The sequence below is a fragment of the Lipophrys pholis genome, assembly GCF_963383615.2.
Source record: "Lipophrys pholis genome assembly, chromosome: 5".
In the NCBI taxonomy this organism is placed as follows: Eukaryota; Metazoa; Chordata; class Actinopteri; order Blenniiformes; family Blenniidae; genus Lipophrys; species Lipophrys pholis.
This window is the reverse complement of record NC_137628.1, coordinates 17,920,526-17,943,836: the sequence shown is the minus strand read 5'-3', so window position 1 is coordinate 17,943,836 and position 23,311 is coordinate 17,920,526. Positions and strand designations below refer to the sequence as shown.

The following is a 23,311-nucleotide window of genomic DNA, read 5'->3' as shown; positions in this document are numbered from 1 at the left end:
ATAGTCCTCAGTAATATCCCACTGATTTTTTATGATTCTTAGTATAAGATCATTCCAGGGCTGCCCTGGCCTACAAAACCAAGATGGACCAAATTGGATTTTGAAATGTGCTAATTAAATGTGTCATGCCTGCAGAAAACACATAAAAGTTGAAGGTTGAAGGAGGAACGTTATGCGATGGGGAGTAACACATTTTGATTGTTGATACACCAGCTCTGCTTATTGTCTGCGATGATTTCCTAACGTAGCACTTTTCAATACAAAGCAACCATTTGTTTTGGATGAAAGACAATAACTGCACATTTTCTATTTAAATATAGGAGCTATAACTGTGTTTTTTTAATCACTACTGAGAAAGGGTGTAGAAAGCAGGCTAACATGTGGGGGGAGGGGGGGCGGGGCAATATGATCATGTTCAATCTTACAGTATTTAAAAAACATAAATGCAACAGGGTTATGTACATTTTATTTGGCGAATATGCATTCTTTCAAGTACTTCCTTTTTAGGGTTTTGTTTTGTTTTTTAAAACATAATTTATACTATTTGCAATGAGACTATGTGAAATTTTTCTCTCTTCCTTATATTTAGAGCAGAAAGCAAGTGAACATCAGTCTATGTCAGCTCTGCTCTGAATTGAATCCATTGGTGATCAATGTAAAGCCTCACCACACCGCTTCACCTGTTTCTTCTCTGACTACGTCACAGGTCGTCTCCTTCCTCACCTGCCTCACCCCTCTTTGTTCCATCAGTGTCCTGATAACAGATGTACATCATATTATCGTGTACTACAAGGGTTACATTATTGAATAGACTGTTCTTCCCCCGTGTTATGTGTAAAAGCTGTGGCATGCTTACATTAGCATTAGGCTGGAACAAAAAACAAAAAGCAAAATTTCATTCATGCATAAACAATGGTAATGAAAGAATTTATTGCATCATGGTACTGAAGTTAAAAATCCCCCCAAAATTAGACATAATGTACGAGTGAATATTGTGGTTTAAATTGATGTACATAGCCACAGATAGTCTCCTCACTTAAATTTACAACTACAAATGTACAGGACAGACAGCAGGACCTGAAACAAACCCTCAGTTGTGTTTTCAAAATAAATGATCATGTCCCCTCCGCGCCCCCGGTTCCTATGTCGCTGCTACTGAGGAGCCTGGGAAGGATCTGATACAAAACCAAGGTGTTTGTATTGAAGAGGTGGTGGACACCAAATCACAAGTAGCAGGAGTCAGTAAAGCAGCTGTGCTCACTGGAGATTGTAGAAAAACAAGCAGCATTATTCATTTAGGTCAGTGCCCACACTTGTACTGGGACAACAACTGGACTTAAACTGGGGATTTTCTCACTGTGTGGCAAGAGAGCAAACCACTACACCATCGTCTGTCCTGATCACAAATTACATGAACTTAAAAACATTTTCTTTTTTAAAAAACAACAAAAAAACAGATTCACCAACTAACCTAACATGCATTTCTGTAACGTTGGCGGACGCCAAAGCACAAGGAGAACAAGTTAACTGCCGAGTCCATAACTGAAGCGTGGTCTCCCCCCTCCGTGAGGCAAGATTACCCCCCCACCCCCCCACCCCTCCTCTAGGAGGTGGACCAGCTGCAGTGTCTCAAGAGTTTCTCTCTCAACTGGCCACCTTTGACCATTTCTCCTTCTCTGGCATTGTTTCATGTGAGAATGTTTAACAGTGTAAAATCACTCAGAAACCTTTTTGTGAACAGAAACGTGGACTTTACCCTTTAAATCTGCCTTCCAGTCAGTGATTACTACTGTGTGGTGCAGCACTGATTTCCTTTGTGTCGATCAGAGTGTGCGGCCTCTGTATTGACGGTGCATCCACATGTGTTTGCAGACTCAGCGTGAACAGAACAGTCCACAAGATATGAATATTAGGCAAACAGAAAACATGCGGTTTCACTTCAACTGGCTGCATCCCAAAATGTGTTTCCCTTTAAAAGCGCAGTGGTGGGAATTTTCATCCCAGCATTCATTCACTGGCATGTTGATCGGGAATGTGGATAACTAGAGGGTGAAGAGCTGTGAAATGTTCCGTGGCAATGAATCCCATGTGTGACAGGTGTGAATTTTGAATAATGCATAAAGCTCACTGGCTTTTTTAATTGGAATCGCACTGGGAACGCGACAGCTGGATGTGTTGACTCATGGGGATGCTTTTGTGCCTCATACAATAAAACCTTTAACTCTTGAATCCTAAAAGTAACTTAATAACTGCTGGCAAACATAATTGTGAAAGATGTCGGTATTTTGAGGATAGATAGTCAAGTTAGTTTAAAAGAATTGTTGAAATTATTTAGGATATTGATGTGGAATATATACGTTGTAATTTTACTTAGTAGATTTGAGACAAAAGCAGCACAGGGAGGAACATGCAAACTCCATACAGAAATGGCCGGAAACCCAACTTTGCCTCAAAAGGAGGACTTTAAGAAGGAAAAGACGAAAGTGTTAATCACTACAAAACTGTGCGGCTCTTCCTTTGAGGTGGCGCTCTAATATTTATTCATTTAATTGAATCTATTTATTTATTTGATCGGGACAACGCACATCAATGAACAGTCATATACAAATACAAATTGTACGCACACTGTAAAGGTCCCAGATAATAGCACTTTATATACATAGACTTTTTGAAAAGGGTTTCTATGGGTTTGCTCTTTGTTTCTCCACTGAGTGACCAGGATGTAATACAGCAGTTTGTGTGGAAATATCATAGAATGTAAAAACTTCTTTGCTGAGTTTATTGTCTTAAAGGACTTGATTTGTTTGAAGTTCTGTAAATTGAACTTGATTGTATTAGCAGTAAGTTTAATATGTTTTTTTTTAAAGGGGAGTGTTGACTCCAGAGTGACCCCAAGATACTTGATCCTCAACAAGGTCGAGCTCAGTGTCCCCAAGGAACACATTGGAACGGTCAAGTTTAATAGGTTTTTTTTGTGAAAATGAATTGACACAGTTTCCTTTTTATTTAATAGTAAAGGATGAGTTGATGAGTCACTGCTGTATGTCTGCCAGGGCTTCAAACTAAAGTGAAACATAAAGATAAAATATGAAAGTAATCAAGTGACTGTCTTTAAATTTATATCAATCAGATCCATGGAAAGATGCTCCAGGGCTCAGGCTGTGGTGTTAAACAGATTAAGAGCACAAAATGACCTCTTATGCACAAAGAATCACCAATAATTGGAAAAATGACAATGGTGAAATAAGGATATACAAACTCTGGCAAACACAAAAGGGCATAGATGGAAATGGAGCACAAGAAGACAAAAATATCCATGCAGAGGCACACGGTCAACACAACCACACAAAACAAACCAGAGAGACACAAAAGTACCCAAAACAAACTCCATAATAGACACAGAGCATCCAGAGAGAGATTAACCACAAAGATGTGAATTGATCACACAAGGAACAAACACAAAGGGACGCAAACACACACACACACACACACACACACACACACACACACACACACACACACACACACACACACACACACACACACACACACACACACACACACTTTTTTATTGTTGTTATTATTATCATAAAATAAAATTTCTTCTTCTTCTTCTTCTTCTTCTTCTTCTTCTTCTTCTTATTATTATTATTATTATTATATGGGGCTTCACAGCAAAAATAAAGAACAGATCCAATAAAAAAGGATGGTGGGACACCACCACCCAACGATCCCAGGACAATGTGATGGAGGTGTGAAGCCCCGGCAGTTGGCACAGCCTCGGTGTTGCTCGCAGCCTCCGGTGGCGGAGGGGTTAACCCTCATCTGGTAGTAGGAAGTGGTGGGTGGTAGGAGCCGAGGATGGAGCCCGTGTAGTAGAGCAGCCGCTGATCGGTTTTTTTTTTCCACCAGAAAAGCGGCGATACACCCGCGGAGAACACACCGATCGCATCTTGCACCCGGTGACCGAAAACGGACTGACCCCGCGGGACGAATAACGACGGAGAAGTGGCCCGCCCTCCTCTTTCTCTCGCCACCGAATATGTGTTTGTATTTCTCACCAGAGTAGAGTCGCCACAGAGCCTCCTCGATCGTGCCTTTATTACCGAAAACGCACGTTTGGCAGCGCGTGGATGTGCCATTCACCGGGGGTCTTTCGGTTGGCGTGCAGCGTGCTCGCGCTGAGGAAGGAGTGCGTCCCGGACACTCGGCGTTGCGTTCAGGGCTCGTAGCCTCAGCTGTGTGCCGTCTGGCTGCTCGTGCACTCCGGGAGACATGCGGAGGATTCCGGCGGGTTTCCGAGCTGCACTGAGTCGCTGAGTCGTTTTAACAAATGATGACAGTGGTGGAGGTGATTTATTTCGGCTGTTACTGGTGCATCGAGCTGCCCACAGGTTTAGGAGATCGTTGTTAGTCGTTTCTGGGAGGAGGAGGAGGAGGAGGGAGAGATGTGTGCAAACTTGTCGGCTTTATCTAATCTGTGGCGTGATAACCTGAGGTCTGGCCTCTTCGGGGGGTTTCTTCAGTTCACACAGAGTTCCCACCATCAATCCTCAGCATGAGGTGTCTGCTGGGGTCCAGCACAGGACCGCCGCTTCCTCCACTCTGCTCACACAGCAGAGGTTTGGGCTTGTAAGGCAGAGTGAAGTTAGGAATATATCGGGATAGGTCATTTTAAAGCAGAAAAACACGCGAGGGTTTTTTTTTTTTCTTTTTTTTACTCCCCTCCTGGAAACCACTAGAAAGGCACGAGACGCTCCGGCAGGTGAGACCCGGACACGCGCCATGGACGACTCTGGGATCATCCGCAGGAGGAGGCTGCAGGTGAGGAGGCTTCACAACATGTTTTCACAAATTATACCTGCTGCTTCATTTCAGGCATGACACACGTTACACACGTTGTTACAAGGGGGAAAAAAACAAACAAGTTTTATTCCTCCTCCAGTCTAGATTTGGCTCCAGACAAACCATTTACCACAGAAAGTACTGATGAAAAACTGATATTTATCGAGGTAACATGTAATAGAAAACAAGCCGGATATAAGGTTGGATTAAAAAAATAAATAAATCGATGTACATTTTTCCTGATTCTTTGACAGTTCCTGACCTCTTACACACGGAGTAATTTTCAGAATATGTATATGTGATGGTCAAATGTCATCCTATCTGTTTTGTATCTAAAGCAGGGGTGTCAAACAGAAGGCCCAAGAGGCTCCAATCTGACCTGCCAAACCACCAAGTGAACTGTAAAATCTTCAAAGAAAACTGTTTGAAAAAATAAAATCTCTTTAGAATGGTGGACACTACACAACAGTATGAAAGCCCTGAAAGACAGCGACCGTGTCGATTGCAAATGAGCATTAAAGTCGTGCTGTCAGGGGAAGTTTGTAAAAACATGCTTAAAGCAACAGCCCTAGGTTGTTGTTCTTTTTGTTTTACATTGCACTGTATTTCACACCAGAATGTTTCATTAAAATTGACTTTAGGTTGAGATTGTCATAATTTTTGCCAGTAATTTGTTTTTTTTACAAAGATATAGATATTTTCATCAGTTATACTCAACGCCACAACCAAGAAAAACTTTAAAGTTTCAATTTTAATGTCATTATGGCACCATAATACAGGTCTGGCCCACGTTAGTGGCCCTTGAACTAAAAGATGTTTGACACAATATGTTTGAAAAGTCAAGAAACAGGCTGCATGATGATGTAGTTATTAGCACGAGCCATTGTGTTGGTTTTCTAAGTACTTCAGTTTCCTCCCACAGGTCGAAGACGTGTCTTGGGTGCATTAGTGTTTCTAATTTGACAGTAGACCTGAACATGAGTGTCTGTGTGGTTGTCTTTCTGTGTTTGCCCTGTGATATGGTGACCTGCCTTTAGCACACTGTAAGCTGGGATCGGCTGTCATGCTGACAGTACAGAATGCTATGGAGGTGAATTGATGGATGAGAAGCAACACTGTTATTCCATCAGGACAACGGTTCTTCAAAATTTATCTTTCTTATTGTGGAAGTACAGACATGAAATATTAGATTATTGGTACATAAAATAATTTATTTGGAAAAGGCCTATAAATCCAGACTTATTCATTGTATAATTTAAACTTAACATATAACTTCAATACGTACACCTAGTACACTGGAACATAATCAAATTCAACACTGCTGCCATAAAGTCTGCCTTTTATTGAAATTACAAGTGGAAGTAAGTCGGACTGCACCCTATTGGGAGGTGTTGCAAGATATTTTTTATTACTATATGTGAGAATGGACGGTGAACTAATATTGTTATAAAAGCACACTTGAGTGAGCTGAGATGATAGATGGAGCTTTATCAATTTGGTTAAATTTAACAAACTGATGATTGACTAATGAAAAGTCATCCTATTCTTTTGAAATCCTGCTGACTTATGTGCAACATTGTCTTTCGCAGCCTGTCCTCTGAGATAATGAAGGGACATCTTCCACAGTGTCAACAATATTAGAGGGTTATAGCAGAATCCTTGGCAGTAGAAGTTTTGCCTTTCATAAACGGCAGCACAAAGAGCTGAAGTTGTTCTGGACGTGTTTTTGTGTTTCGATGTTTCATTGATACGATGGTAAGGCTGTAATAATCAGTCCCACATTGCATGTGATCTACCTGAATGGGTGTGAGTACTTGGATTACATTATTCAGTCACATTTGCATGTCAGTTCGTCGCTTTGCCCATATTTTGTACACTGTGACTGACACGCCAAAGCACTGGTAAAGCTTCCTTGGAGGCTTTCCTCAGTGGTGGGCGCGCAAAATAAATCAATTGAGGCAGGCAGAGCTCACTATGCCGGGGCACTGTCTGCCAGTCGGTCTCAGCTTCCATTGAATTAATTGACAGTACAAGTAGTTTGCTGCACATTGTGCCAGGATATCCTGCTCTCCTTTGATTTCTCATCAGTCATGAAATGCAGACGGTGGATTTCCTGCTCAAATTTTATTGTTCAATTTATAGAGTGCGGTAATACCTCTTCTAGGCTTTGGAGTTTCCATCCCTACAGGTCCTGTGCTCTTCCTGTAAGGCAGCAATAAATTAAAGATGCAATGATAAAATGCCCATCTGTGATGGAGTTTGTCTAGACGCTGTCATTTTCAGGACAAGACTCTCCGCTATCTCTGCCAGCTCTGCCTTTGTTGAACTGCACTTATTGAACTGTATGTTGGAGATTTCCACTCATCTGTATCTCAGTGACATTTAGATTGAGCCATTTGATAATTGCTCCCTTTCCAGAGCTGTTTAAAGTGCAGGGAAAGACACAGTACTTTTCCTGAGGCAGTAATATGATGTTTGTGACCACTTCTCACCCGAGGTTTATCTTCCATTTGCAAGTGAATCGCCATTATGTCCCAGAGCATTCTTTTCTTCAAACATTGATTAATTTTCCAATATTGTGTGGATTAATTGTTTTATGCATTAATTTATATCGGTAACTACATCATCATATTTCCCGAAGCCACACTTGACTTATTCAGACAGCGTCGGTGTTGGAAATGAGCAGTCTAAAATTGTAATTTGATGAAGAAATACAGCAATTCTACATATTTGAAGGAAAGAAATTGGCACAATCTGTCGATGATTTGTAATAATCAGAATGATCAAACAGTTATTCTTGGTTGAAATGTCAGAACAATAGAGAAATTTTATGAAATATCAAAGTGTCCCTGACCAAACATCCACAATTTACATACTTTATACTCAGTTTAAACTTGCATAAAGAAACAAAACCCTGCAAGTGTGAACCAAAAAACATTTGTCTTTTTACATCATAAAACTATTGTAAGCCTTTCCGCTCCCGTCAAATAATACAACCTTCCATAGACTTCAAAACTGGACTCAAACTAAGTTAACTCCTCATACCGGAGCATAGACCTGGTACAATTTAAAAGTAAAGACTCTCAGATCTATTATGAAATGTAAATTTCCTGCAAATGATGACCAGAGCTCGTTCTGATGAAACTTCAGTTCTGCTCACTGACAGTTTCATGCACTCAATGTTTGGCAGAGTTCAGTGTGTAGATTAGAAGCTCATTCGACCACTTTGCTGAGCTCAATAGTTTTTAATGACTGAAATCTTTCTTCAGAAGTTAATTGTATCTGAATGTCATACATGAATGTCGACACCATCAGAGACGACTGAAAGCGGGGAGTCTGGCAGGAGGGGAAACAGGAGATCATTTGATGTGAACATAAAGGCTTAAATATAAAGTACATGCTGAGACAGACACCCACACTCCTACACAGTGGACGTCGTATCCAACTAAAATCAGGAACCAACACACATATAAAGAGGAAAATCACTGGTTGGTTAGTGCTTGTATGTGTGTGTGTGTGTACGCACGTAGTGTGTGTACCCATACTGTGCTTACACTATATCATGTCTGAGCTTGTTTGTGTGTGCATCACATTCATACTTAGATCAGATGTACACATTAAATCGACTCCAGCCTCCCAGCCTTTACTCTCCAGCTCCATTGAAGTGGTCGATATCCATATCTTAGACAGAGGAGGTCTAAATGCTGAGGATGTGGTGCAGTTGTCAGGCCCATTAGCAGGACTAATGGTGGCCTTAACAGCCCTTTGTACCCTCAGGGAGGAAGACCAACCACCAGCAGCAGGACGGGCTGAAAGGACTCGGGGCCGTGGAGGGGGGGGGGTGGGGGGGGGCAGCATAGATTAGAAGTAGGCAGCAGCTGTGGGCTACAGGAGACCCCATTTAAGTGGCTATTACGATATGTGGATCTCTTTTCGGCTCGGATCAACTTTCACTGCAAACAGAAGGGAGGAGGACTGTATGCAGCTATTATATGTTCGTGTCACGTATATTTCACATATACATGTATGGTCTTTACACTGGACTGATAAATGATGCTGAGGTTGAACTGAGTTAGCCGAGTCTTCAAATGTTTTTCCAAAACCCCAAAATTGAAGTGAATGCATGACTTAAAGTTTTGTCTTACCAGAGGTAACAACAAACTTAAAAAACAGGTGTAAAATTGATCAAATTGTGATTAAAATCTGAATGAATGGTCTGATTATTCTGAAGTTAACTAGGTAAGATTTTTATTTGAAGCCAGTACAGTGACAGTGTGCTTACTGTGTATTGCAGGATGTGGGTAACTTGTCTATTATCTGATTGATAAGATCGGTCCTACTCCAGGACACAAGTCACAATGCAGCTGTAGTCAAAACTCTTAAAGGTGTCGACAACAACTTTAACATTGGATTTTGTGCTGTAAAGTGATATATTGCCGAAACCAGCTGTGTGGGGGAGAGGGTGACGTCACAAGTAAACAGGAAAGAAGTGTGGCGGCGATGTGACTGAGCCGGTGATGTACTGGTTTCCATGGTAACTATTGACCACCTTCCAACAGTCTCGGTGGTTGCTGGTGGTTACAGCAGATGTTCCGAATGAGAGGAAGAATGTGTCGTAGCCATATTCATAAGTGCATCATTACGTTGATGGTTTTTATGAAGTCTGCTTCACTGAATGTGGGCAGAAAGTGTGGGCAGTGCAGTTAACAATGACCGCGGGAACAAATGGCTGAGAATGAAAAAAGTGCCACAAGTTGCAATGCTATATAATATATATATATATATATATAATACAATGCACAGTTGAAGACCCTTGCAATTTAGGAATGGGTCCCCCTTTCATTAACGGTGCTTAGTTCTGGTCCTAGTAGACAACTGTTCTGTGTGTTCTGGAGGTCTCTTGCTTCTAAAGAGGCTCTTTTTATCGATTTCCTCAAGCTGTGATCATTAGATCTCGGTGTGTGAATGACCTTAAGTTATCACTATCAAAAAATGTTCGGCAAGTTTTTTCAGTGAAGTGAACCTTTTATTGCAGTGCTGTACTGAACAACCAACATCCTGCATGGTTAACATTCTTCTGCTACAGCACAACTGAATCTAATCATTGTCTCGTCTGCAAGCTCTGTTGAAAGCCTGATAAGAAGCCCAACTGTTGCAGTAAGGTGTGCTGGAGCCATGGCACTTCAAAACAGGCAGTTTCGTGGCCCGCCAGTCACATGACCACAAAGTTATACAAAGTTTTCACAAAGGGCTCTATAAAAGCAGAGTCACAGACTAGGGGTGACCTGATTGTGGTTCTGCACTGCTTCAGTGGTGTTATTATATGATTTTTTTATTTTTATTATACAGCCTACATGCTAAATGTCTCCTTGAAAGTACTGACAAACTACAAATGTTCTATGGGGGATGCTTCTCTAACTAATTTCTGATGCTGACTTGTGAGGAGAATTTCATAGTTTGGTAATGTTTGACAAGCATTCAAGTGGTGTCCAACTTCCAGTCATGAGATAAACGAATGTCACTTGCTGACTCGTCACAAAGAATTTTAAACAACAACTACATTAAAATAAATCACGTCATTTGCTTTTTCTGCAACAAGCTGAAAAAAATGACCGTCGTTATTGTTGGCATTGTCAACGCCCCATTTTATATGTCTGTAGCTGCATTGTTTGCTGAAGGAGGGAGCGTGTCATGAAGATAAATGTTTGTTTTTTTACATTTTTCTTAAGTGAAGATTATTGTGCTTTCCCAAGCCATTGTAGGTGTGTGGAGTGTACTTACACTTAACCCATATGCTCGTACACTCACTCGCACAAACAAACACAAGTCGTGCTGCGTGCCTCATCCCTCTCTGATGTAGGAGTACGCTACACACACACACAGACACACAGACACACACGTGTGCACACACATACACACTCAGCGGCATAATTTGTCCAATATTTTGTTCTGGGCAGTGTGCCCATTTCCAATATGCTAAGCACAAGGGATAAGAGTGTGATCACTGCAGAAGATCCAGCTTTCTTTGCCAAGTCCTGTCACTCACTGCCATGCCCACTGCTTTGTTCTGCCCCATCACGGTCTTCTGATGTCAGTATCATTCAGAAAGGGTAGCTTTTATACTGAGGGAGAAAAGTGTACATCAAAGCAGCAGATTGGCGTGTGAATATATTTGGGAAAAGCTTCAAATATTTGAACTACTTTTGCAGGGCTTGAATTATCATGCCAAACACAAATAAAGCGCAAAGGATTGTGTCCAAATTAATCCCTAAAACAGAAATTATGAAAGATTTTGCACTTGTTGAAGTTGTGACCTGTTCTATCATGGATATCAAGGAAGTCATGAAGGTTAGAGGGAGCTGTGCACCTCACTGAGATTATTTCAGACCTCTGAATGCAACGCTTTCAACTCTAACTTGAAGGCTGGTAGGCTGTTAAACTGGAAAATACAGGATGTGACATTTGCCTTGCAATCTGCTGTCAGTTTTGGCAATGGAAACAGAACAGAAGCCTCACGACGCTGCCCAGAGCAGCAGCATATTAACATTTTTCCTTTCTTTAGTTTCCAGTCAGTCTTGGCTTTGTCCTTGGGTAAATATACACTGGGAAAAAAAAAAAGCCATAGAAAAACCATGTGATACACTGTCGTCACTTCCCAGGGAAAGTTGTCCAATAATTTTATCTGTTTGAACTGTCCTGTCATAACAAGCATGCTGGGTGAGGAGAATGTGAATTATGTGCCCTAACTTGTCGTGTAGAAGTTGTGCATATTGGATTAAATGTACCAATGAGATGTTTGTGTGTGTGCAGGCATCTGTGTGGTTATATGATCACTGCAAAAATATATCAAGATTTATGAATCTCAACAGTGCACACAGGTCACACGAGAAAATATTTTAGGCTACTTTCCATACATTTATTGTCAATCCTTGGTGGGTGGATATGAATGTACTCAAAGCTCTCTGTGACGGTGCATCATGTGGCCCAGTGACAGCTTTTTGTTTTATTTTAAGCGATCAACAAATTCAGTAATAAACACAAATTAACTGTCGACTTTTGATTTACTGTTAAAACTCAGTCATGTCGCAACAAGCCTCTCCTGCAAGATGTATTTTTCCATTACTGATATTATTAGTGCTTCTGTAATGTGTCTTGAACTTGTCAGGATCAGCTGCAGCAAATACCACTTTATATACAGTTCATGCCTTTATCATGCTTTCAGACCCTATTTTATGGAGCGCATCTTGGTTGACATTAAGTGATTCTCAAACTTTTCACGATGCAGTGTGTTCCGCCATTACGGCTGGCCTGTATATACACTAGTAGAGGCTTTCCTCATCAGCTGTGGACTTATTGCTTATAAATTTATTGTAAATGTGAATTTTAGATGTGTTATTTTTTTCCTTGTAAGTTTTATGCTGTTTTTAATCATTTAATATATTTAGAAATCAATGTGATCAAAAATGTATATATTTATGACTTTTTATATGACTCATTTTGCCTTTAGATGGATCCCCAATACATCACCAACATCAGCTTATCCAAGTAAAACTAGTAAAACTCGACACAGGAAGGCCACGGCCATTATTCCAAACATGGTCTTTGCACTGTGGGTGACAGTACGAATCGGGGCAGTGGCGGCTTAGAGGTTTCAGCCATAGTCTTGTAACTGGGCAATCAGATAAAAAATTTGCTGATAAAAAAATCTGATTGGCCCATTTACATTCATTTTGAAACTGCAACTTCAAACATTTCTTCTCTTGGTCAAAGTATAATCAGGAAGAGACGAGAGGGGACGCTTTAGTAGCACGGATTCTGCTTCTGCTTCTGCATGTCCTACTCTCACACGTTGGTGTTTTATCAAAACACTGACGTGTGTACGTGGTCACGTCACATACATGCGCACAAACCTCCGACTGTAGGAAAACCTGGAAAAACTGTTTACATGGACCATCATCGGCTCAAAACCCGGCCTGCACCACCTCCTCTGATCCGATCAAAATCTCACTTGGATTGTGCAAACATGATCAGATTGAAGTGTTTATATGGTGCAAATTTAATTGGGTCGCCATTTAATCGGGTTAATTTTGGTCCATGTAACCACAGCTACTGTATCCTTGAGGAAGGCCCTTAATCTTTAAACTGCTCAAACTGCACCAAGAAGGGCTTCCGGCTCAAACCTTGAGCCAAATCATCCCTGTAGATGAAATGAGTAGCTTTGGTGACCCCGGAAAGGAGCAGTATAGTACTGTCACTCTCACCTCCAGAATATCCCTGAAATATATATATTTTTTTTAAATTACTTTTACATACTCTTCTTATGTGTGTGTGGGTTATTTCAGGATATCAAGTTTTCCTCTCATAGTCTAAAAATGGGTTTGAAGTTGATTGGCGACTCTAAACTACCCTGTCTTTAGCGATTGCTCGCTGGGATTCACTCCAGCCCCTGACACCAACATGGATTAAGCCAGTGCAGAAGACAGAGGGATTTAAATTATGATGCAAAATGAGGCAAATGATGGTCACACCCATTTTGATCTAACTGGGATTTCTCTTCTTTGTGCAGGTTGCATGTCTTGAATTGACAAAAATAACTAACATATCTATTTCTAAGTACTTTTTCTCACCTACCTAAAGTCTTTGCACAAAACATCTTGAGATTACACAGTTTGCTTCAGGATATTTACTTCCAATGTACAAAAGTCAGCCAGAGAGAAAGCTCGCCAATCCCAAAGATTATGACATTCAATGAATAACAAGGGGATTAAATAAATGGAAACAAGATTATCAATTTTTCTAATATGTAGGCTTTTTTAAATTTATTTTTAGTAGTTCATGCTATCAAATGTGAGCCCATGTGAATGACACTCATTTCAAACACATTACATGCCAAGAGAACACTGCTATTGCCTAAAATGAGTTTCCGATGTTCTAAAAACTAAAGTGACATTTTCCTGAAACATTCATTTTTTTGTTGTTTTTATTTGAAAGGCTGAAAACCCGGAGACCTTTTGTTTACTGGACTTGTCAAACAAAAGCTGTGGGTATAAATTGACACAAAAATTAAGTCCTCTCACAGTTGAGAACGTAATACAGCTTTGCTGTGCGTGCACTTCACTTCTGCTAAGATTGCTGCTGTGTTGGCATCTTAAAATTGTTTGTAAGGTTTTCCTTGTGAGGCTTTTCAGTGCTCCTCAAAATGGAAGAGTTCCATCGATTACTTTCATCGATATGTAATCGTTTCATTGATTACATATTCAAGCTTTTTAATGGCGACCAAGATGAATAATACATTGTTTTGCAAGAAGCATTTAAGATCCTTAAAATGCTAAAAAAGTATTCGTTGATAAAAGTATTCCAATAATAGGTAGTGACACATTTTCAGTCACCACTAGTCAGTGTTTCAGCCCTGAAATTGAACAAGTCATTTTTATACTTGAGTGTGTGTGTGTCTTTTGTTATGAAATGAGCCATAATTTTCAATTTTTCTTATACTGCATACACTCATGTATAAGTACTAATTGTACTTTCTGAAAACGGGACATGGATTTCATTGATTCTGTGCGACTGTCAATGTTTTTTGTCACCAGCAATGTGATATTGCTGGCAACTTTCACAGGACGTCGTGATTGTCATTTTAAGAAATGCTGGAGCGGCCAGTAACATGGCAACGGTGTGTATAGTGGCCGTCTGTTGGACAGAGAGTGAGAGGGAGCAGGTGTTCAGGTTTTATCCATTAGCCACTCTCATCACCCCGTGTCCACACACACACACACACACACACACACACACACACACACACACACACACACACACACACACACACACACACACACACACACACACACACACACACACACACTTTCCTATTGACGTACCTACCAGTTGTCTAACCCTGACCTAATTCTAATCTTAGCCTTAAAACCACAACTTACTTCTTCAATATATGCAGGGTGAAAAAAGTTAAATTTTGTGGTGTCCCACATTTGGATTTTGGATACCCACAATGTAGGTCTGACTCCACAAGTGTGGTATGCTCTCTGAGAGAATAAAATAAGGACCCACACATACACACACACACCCGTATGAGGCTCCTGTGGGGCTCTGTGCGTCAGCCTGGCCCGGCTCACTTCCTCTTGATAATGCTGTACCGTTCCAGACAGAGCTCAGTATGACCGATGATGTCATTCCCATTGAAAGAATTGACTGCTTTCCACTGTATTGAAATCTAAACTCTCCAAAGGATGTGGCCAGTAATTTCATTTTCTTTTAAATATGTGAGTACTCAAATACAGTTGAATGAAGAACACTAATGCCTTACGTCCAACTACTTCTTTATGGTTAATATCAAGATACATGAAACTACCCTCTCTCTACTTCAATATAATAGAACTGCTTACAACATTATAGAATGACATGCATTATAGATATACCAATTTTTACTCATATTTTGTTTACGAGATACTCACCAAATGCACTATTAAATCTATTAAAGAGTCGAAATAGTGGCATAAGCGCCTTATATATGCACACTCCTACACAAGCAAAGAAGAATGCCTCATCTGGTCTGGGTTAGGTTTAAAAGACAGCAAAGAATGGACAGACAATGTCAGTCATATTAAATGTAAGACTGAATAGGACCAGTGGGGGACAACAGATGAGTGATTTTTTTAACTACAGCTGGTTTTCTCCCCACTCCAGAGACCCTGGATTATAGGATAAAGACAAAGTATCTTGTATGTAGTGGTACCATAGAAATGTACTGTATGGTGGTTAAAGAGAGAACAGTGCATTGAATATGTTCTCAATCCGTTTTCTAAACTGCTTTGTCCAATCTCAGCTTGTGGGGCTGCTGGCGCCAATTCAAGCTGACCATGAGTGAAGACAAGATACACACTGGATCGCTCATCAGTCCATCATAGAGAGAGTCAAACCACACTCACTCGATTCACACCTACAGGCAGTACAGTATTACCAATTATTCTCAAATGTATGGTTTTTCTTTATACTTTGGGAGGAAACTGTATTATCCAGGAAACACACACACACACACACACACACACACACACACACACACACACACACACACACACACACACACACACACACACACACACACACACACACACACACACACACACACAGGTAGAAGATGCAATCTCCACACCGAATGGCTCTCAAGGCCGGCCCTGAATTAAACTGAAGTCTGTCTTGCTGTGATGGGAGAACACACCACGTGCCGTTCTGAATGAATTCTCACTCCAGTCTAAACCTTTAGCAGCTTTAAGAAATTGATCCGGGGGTGAGCATGGTTATAAAGAGCTTTGCAAATTCGTGTTTCTTTTTTGTCTTCATTCTATTAACACTAGAAGAGGCTGTCTGATCAATACCTGTGCTTATCAGATCGTCTTGGGGGCTTTGTCTGCCACACAACAGGTCTCAGATGGTGGCAATCTCTACAGATGGACTACAATAATAGCGCAATAGCAAAAAGCAGCACATTTTAATCAGAGCAAATCTGACAAGTGTGGACAAATCCTGATTGTCTTGATTTGCCATTCACATTGACGTGGTATTGCCTGTTTTTTCAGTCTTTTTTCCACACAAGCCAGGCTTATCTTGACCTATCCAGTGGATGCGGGGTCAATGTGACGAGTTTACTTGGCATCAGGGACACAGTCAATTGATTCAAGTATCTTCCAGGGGCTGGTAGCCAGTTGGAATCTGCTCGGCAGCATTGTGAACAGCTGAGGCTGGAAATGTAAACTTTACACAGTAACGTAGCAACTTCTTTCAGTAGAAATACAGCCTCAAGCAGCAAGTAGATTGTATTGACGAATCTGCAAAAGTGGTTCTGTCGTGGCAACACACAGAGGCAAGGACGTTTCTGTTCATCCGTCGACGGGAAGAGAATTCTCGGCAAGTTACAGGGAACATCAGAGACACTGTTGGACAGCAGTTTTTGCCACTTTGATTACGGATTGATGAGTCGATTGGATGCACCATAGTCCTCGAAAGTCACCATTGTGAAGGAATCTCAAGTTTCATAACAGACGGGGGAAAGAAGTGTCACCGTTCACTTGTGATTTGAAGCCTGGTCGCTTGTCTACTTAGCGTGTCAGTTTCTGTGAGGAACTGGCAGATGCCACAAAGACTTACACAAGTACCGCTCACATCAGAAAAAGATTGAGTTTTCCGAAATTGGATTGGAACTTTATTCTGAAACTTCATCACAAGTGTGAGCAGTGAAACTTAGATTTTTAAATCTTTTCTCAAAATAGTAAACCTGATGTGTTTATTTGATTGGTTTTCATTTTTTTGTCACTGGATGTTAAAACGGGATCACACATGCATCTTTGTTTCGAAAACACACTATATGATCTGGACTGACCATTTTACTGGTCAGTTTGTACCCCATACTAATCTCAGGACTTTGTGTACTATTGAAAAGTGTATGACTTTGTAATTACTAGATTCATATTGTGGATAAGTATTAATACTTTGCAGTGGTTGAATGGGCTGGGTTTGCTTGTTTTGAGAGTGTTAGGGGAACAGGAGCTCGAGCTGTCAAGTTATGTTTCATCAGCTTGGCTTTGTTTATGTATTTGTAATGTCTGTTTATTTATACAAAAACAACTTAAGAGAGAGTCTCAAGATGGTTATGTCGCTCCGTTGCACTCTCATTATTATCTTATTTTTCTTCCACGACTTGTGTTTCTGGTCATTTCAATTCACGTCTATTCACTCAAATGGTTCCTTGTCATTAAGCCTCCCCTGAGAGGAAAAAAAGCCTGATTGATAATATCTTTCTTGAGAAGCCATCGAGCGGTAGAAAATAGCTTGATAAGCAGTGCTGGACGATCTGGTGATAGGAATTGACGGTAACCCGATCTAACCTAAACCGAATGTTAAATGGTTTTAAATTGGTAATAGATGGGCAACAGATTCATCCCAGTAGATTTTAATCACATCAGTGGCCTTGCTGTTGTGTCCCAGTGTCGTAAATATAGCAGCAACATTTTTTAAATTGACTTAGGCTCCACTCAACCTGCTGGTTCCTGAATCTCTGAATTCTCTGAGCACTCAGGCAGGATCAGCTTACAAACTGCTTTTCACTTTGCCTTGACATGAACTCGTGCACAAAGAACCATTTCACCCTCAAGTAACACTGGAAATCGTTGTATGGCTCTGTATTTATCACAGAACTTTCCGGTAGGACACAAATTACATAAATTTCACACCACTGATCTGCTGACCTTTTCATTAAAAACACAAGAAGACGTTTTCACAATGTCAAATAGGTTTGATTATTTAACTGTTTATTACATTACAATAACGTTGTAACATAAATATCTTAACGTTAAAGTAAAACAGTGATTTGTGATTGTTGGTGAGGATGGTTTGTGTGAACTGGAGAAAGCCAAGAAGTTCCTCTTAAAAGGATATTTAAAGTTGTCTGAACTGAAACGTGCCAAATGCTCCATCTCACCGTGTTGCATGTCCTCTGTGATTTGGATTGTCTGCAACATTAACGGACGATTCCTCGACCTTTCGGAGGTCAAAATCTTAAAACCATCTGGGCTTCAGTAATTGCACTGCAAACAAACTCCGCTGAAAGCACAATGTCCTTCACATGAAGTCCAAATACTTTGTTTGAATGCGAATAGTCTGAGGAAATTCCAGGACTGAAGGACTTGAGTGGCTTTGCTGAATATTAGTATATGTACTGTCAATGTTAGAAATGATCAAAAAAGGCTTTTAAAGACACTCTACAAGAGCGATGAGCCGGCACATGATCACATGTTGAATATACGGCCTCAAGAAAGCCTTCAATGTGGCCAACACTGTCTAAAGTTTAACCAACAATGATTTCAACACTATGCTGGTATGAGAAGGAATGATGGTTTTACAGTGAACAGTGAATACACAACAATGAAATACAGCAGGTGGTGGAAAGAAAATTCTCCCATTGAATCAGTGATGTGATAGAAAACTCAGTAATTGCGTTTCTTCCTAATATGATTATATTATTGGAACAATTCCGTCGCAAAATGAATTGCTGCTATAACAGTGCTTATAATGACACATTACAGGTACTATTATGCTAATGTCTATTTCATTCACACAGTAAATTATAACCTTTTCTTCAGTTTTTCTACTCATAAACAATACTGCAGAAACAAGCTGAATGATGTTTACCTGTTTTCTAATTTTGTGTTTCCCTTTTTTCTCTTGTCTCCTGTCTTCTGGTTGCTCTTTCTCATCAGAAGGATCTACCTCTGCCTCGAAAAAGTAGCAGGTAAGTTCAACTGAGGGCATGATTTTTATTCTTTTTTACTTCCCTTGTATGTCTTCATAAGTGATTTGAATTTATGGTGTTGTGGTTAATGCCCTGGCCTCACATTGAGACCCGTGGCCTTGCTGTGCAGAGTTTGCGTGCTGTGCGCGTGGGTTTTCCCACCACTGCCAAAAAACATGTATTTAATGGTAAATAGCGATGTTAAATTTCCTGTAGTTGTGAATGTGTGTGACTGTGTGTCTCTCTGTGTTTTGCACTATGATGGGCAGGTGAGCCGTCCTGGGTGTACCCAGCCTTTGCCCATAGTGAACTGCGATCAGTATCAACATTTCTGAGCTGTTTCTTTTAATGTCTCTGGTTTCTTACCACAATCCAGAACTCGGGTGTCGAGTTGATTTCCGCCTCTCAATTGCCTGTAAAGGAGTGTTTTCATTGTCTGTCTCTTTGTGTTTGCATTGGCATCCAGTCCAGGGTGTGCCAGCAAAGCCACTTTCCTTTTGGAAGTCTCTTCTTCAGATCTCACTTTTATTTCTTTAGATGTTTGATTTTATCATTTCAATAGTTCCAAGTACGGTCGGTCACCACTGACACAATTTGACATGCATTTTCCTCACAACCATAAACCTTTCAGTATTTATCGTATCTTTAAAAATGAAGAAAGCATAAGAAAGTAGAAGTATAGAGCTCTGTGCCAAACTGTTAGTCAGTGGAATTCCTAGAATAATCTATTCACAGATAAAATTCAGCAGCCTGTGACACATAAGTAACATGACCTTCTCAGCACCGTAAAAAAAACTGAAATATTTGAATAACTGGCATATAGTGAAAGATGAAGTTATCTTGGAAAAAGGAGCACAGGCATTCATTGCATCTGTTATGACGATCAAAATAAATTCTGTCGATCGAGTAGTAAAAGCTATTGAAGTAGTTGCAGAGGATGAAATTATGTTTTTATGTATCTCCAGTTTATGTATGTCTCTAAATAGTTACAGATGTGGGAGTTTTTATCGTGGCATCTATGTAATTTAGTTCTGACTGTGGTGGTAATTATGTGGATAATATAAAAAAAATATGAGAAAAAAAAAGATTTTTTTGTTGTGCTGTGTGTTTTCTAACTGAAGACATTGGAAGAGGATGGAATTAACCTCTTTTCTGAATTTTGGAGTCCGTCCAGTTTTGTTATAGGACGTCATGGCCAATGATGCTATTGTGCGGTGGGAGCCTTGTCTCTAGACTGCAGCATGTTTCAGCTTGGCATGAGCCCTTTCGCTCATAGAACCTCTCTGCCGGTCCAATCTGTTGGACCAGTGAGCTGTGCAATGAAAGTTCAGCTGCAGGAGAACCCTGCTGTGACCTAGATGCCCTGTGTGGGTGGAGGAAGGCAAAGGATGGGTCAAAGACGAGAACCGAGCAGTACATGGTGTGCGACACATGACTTAAGCTATCAAATGTTAAGTGAACAGTGAACCAATGACCTGGGTGTTGTTTTCTGCCCTGTCGTCTTGATGAGGTAGCAGACGGTCGCAAGTGCCCCAGTGTGTTGTCAATAATTTTAGAGTAGAGATATTTATTCTGATGAGTTTTGTTGATGATCTACTGAAATGACAAAAAGTCGTCACAATCATTCTTGAGTTTTGATTTCGCTGTACTGTGTGCACATCACTGGCTGCAATGCCAACAGGAACTGTTAAAAGTTAATAGAGGATGCTTCAGTTCAATCAATCACGGTTGCAGTTGACCTCACTTACCTCCAATTATTAGTCATTATTTTAAGTGCTGTTTTCTGGATGACATCATGTAAGTAGAAAGTAGGAGGAAGCAGCCCTCTCATGTTTCATCTCAGCTGTGATTGAACCCCTGAGTGAGATGATTAATGGAAATTCCTCCAAAGTATCTGCATTAAAGCCACGTATTAACATTCACAGCCTGACTCACAAAACATGACTGACTTCTGAGAGAGAAAGAGATGGATACAGCTGGCGTCTTCGCCGATAGATAACATTCAGTGACTAAATTAGAAGCCTCTGGAGTCAGTTTCTGTGTCATTCGGGAGTGAGTGGGATTGAATGATCCTAAGAGGCTTGACAAAACTGATTAAAGTATCTTAATTTGTGTTGCATGCAGGAGAAATGCTCACATTTAAGAAATAAAGAGGTTTCCACTGTGAAATGAGCTGCATGGTGGTGTAGTGGTGTAGTGGTTCACGCTCCACTCTGGCTCCTTCTTATGCTCCAAAAACATGTCAAGTTAGCTTTTGATTCTAGAGTCGGCATTTTCTCTTCACCTATTGTCACTTAGGAATAACTCCAGCCCCTCCTCAACCTGAATTTGGATAAACTGGGGTCCTCTCATAACTCTCACATCACACATCTCTTGTTTCATTTAGAGTTGGTAGTTAGTAGTTTTTTAGTCATTTTTTTGGTTCAATGCTTGATTGCTGAGGGTGTTCTACATGAGATGTTATCATAAATGGCTATTGCTTTTGATTTGGTATTGCCCTGACCTTTAATAGCTACTCTTATAGAAGAGGGATTGGATGAAATATGTGTAAAATTGCTATATACTGTGTGTGACTCTGTCCATGGTTCTGAAAAGCACTTCTTATAACTTTTATTTTCCCTGCAGTGTTTGTGTATCATCCTTCCCTTCTCATGATACTTTTTTTTTTTTTTTCATTTGAATGATCTTGTTTTACCTCTTTATTCATTATTAATTAGCTGCCTGATTGAAGCATTACGGGGACTTTAGTTTGAAGCATCACTCTTTTGGCTCTGTCTGAATCACTCTTCAGATTTTGACCACATCCTCTCTTTTACTGCTCCTGCGCCTGAAAGCACTCCACAAATCAGGCAGATTTTCCAAAGAGTGTTCGGTCTGCTTGTCTGAAGATGCCTTTGAACATAGAGGGTGGTGTAATTTTCCACACAATGCTTACACTTTGCCAACATCATTTCAAGTTTAGAAACCCTTGACATTTTCCTGCAGTCGCTGTAGTCCAGAGCAACATTTTACCTCACCACCTATTTTCGACTTTCCCACTTTTGTTCGATGTGAGCGGAATGTGAATCACTGAACTGTCACAAATGTCGGTTTTTCACGTCACTTGTTGTACTGATGGTGCTTGCAAGTCAGAGCGTTGTAAATATGAAGCATGACATTCGTTCCCGGTGTGGAAAGGAGTTTTTACTTTACTCCATTTTCTTTATGTGTGTACTTGTCTGTTTAGTATTCTGTATACGTCTCACTCTGGGCAGAGGTACAGTCTGCCAGCAGCAGTCAGACTATGCAAAGCTTACACATGCCGGGAGCATTTAATTTGCATGTGTATCTTGCATCCATGTGTAATTACAATTTACAGCCATACACGCTTTTGCCACATACTTTTTTGTGTGTGCGCTCTGCGTGTGAAGCAGGTATGTGTGTGTCCCTGACTGCTGTCATCTGGTGTGTTTTGCCCGTGACCTTCGACCCGTGTGCTGGGGTGGCAGATGTCACAGCGTGACGTGAGGTAGACACTGGAGCCGGAGCTCAGGATTCACTCTCTCCCCTCGCCGCACCCCCCCCCCCCCCCACCACCACCACCACCACCACCACCACAACCTGCTCGGTGCTGCTGTTGAATTTCTCCTCCTGTGGGTGGAGCTGGTGTCTTGCACTGTGGCCGCTAATGACTCGGTGTTTGTAGGAGGATGAGAGAAAGTGAACTGAAGGACAGCCAGGTCACCAAATACTGAAAAGCAGAAGGCTTAAATATGCTTCTGTAAAAGCCTGGAAGTTGTCCATATGGCACACAAGAAGACTCTTCCTGTCCTCTATATGATATCATACCGCCCATCCCTGTCTGTGACCCCCCACAGTGTTTCAGTGATATCACCTCCCTCCTCTTCCCCCTCTCCGTCTCTTCTCTCACATGTATATTTTATCCATCCAGACTCCCACATTAGAGCCGGCATCCATTATTGAATTACTCCCCTCAGCACTACTGTGCAACTGTCACCCCACGTCAGCTTTAACATTTGGTGGATTTGTTTCAAAGGGACGAAGGGGGGGCGAACACATATGCGCTCACACACACTCTAAGAAATGACATCTCTCCTGGTCGGACATCGCAGAGCAGTTCCTGGGATATCTGGGACAAATAGATGATGCCAGAGCTCATCCAATGTG

The 23,311-nt window shown here is 40.9% G+C and overlaps 1 protein-coding gene across 1 annotated transcript in view; it reads left to right on the top strand.

Annotated features, from left to right (window-relative positions):
• The first annotated feature begins 3,834 nt into the window (after positions 1 to 3,834).
• Positions 3,835 to 23,311, top strand: part of LOC308110084 (microtubule-associated serine/threonine-protein kinase 1-like) — a 94,727-nt gene continuing 75,250 nt past the window's right edge. The window contains exons 1-2 of the mRNA XM_080464150.1: positions 3,835 to 4,824; positions 19,113 to 19,144. Of these exons, the coding sequence (XP_080320276.1) occupies positions 4,786 to 4,824; positions 19,113 to 19,144 (71 nt within the window). The 5' untranslated portion in view covers positions 3,835 to 4,785. The remainder of the gene's footprint in view (positions 4,825 to 19,112; positions 19,145 to 23,311) is intronic.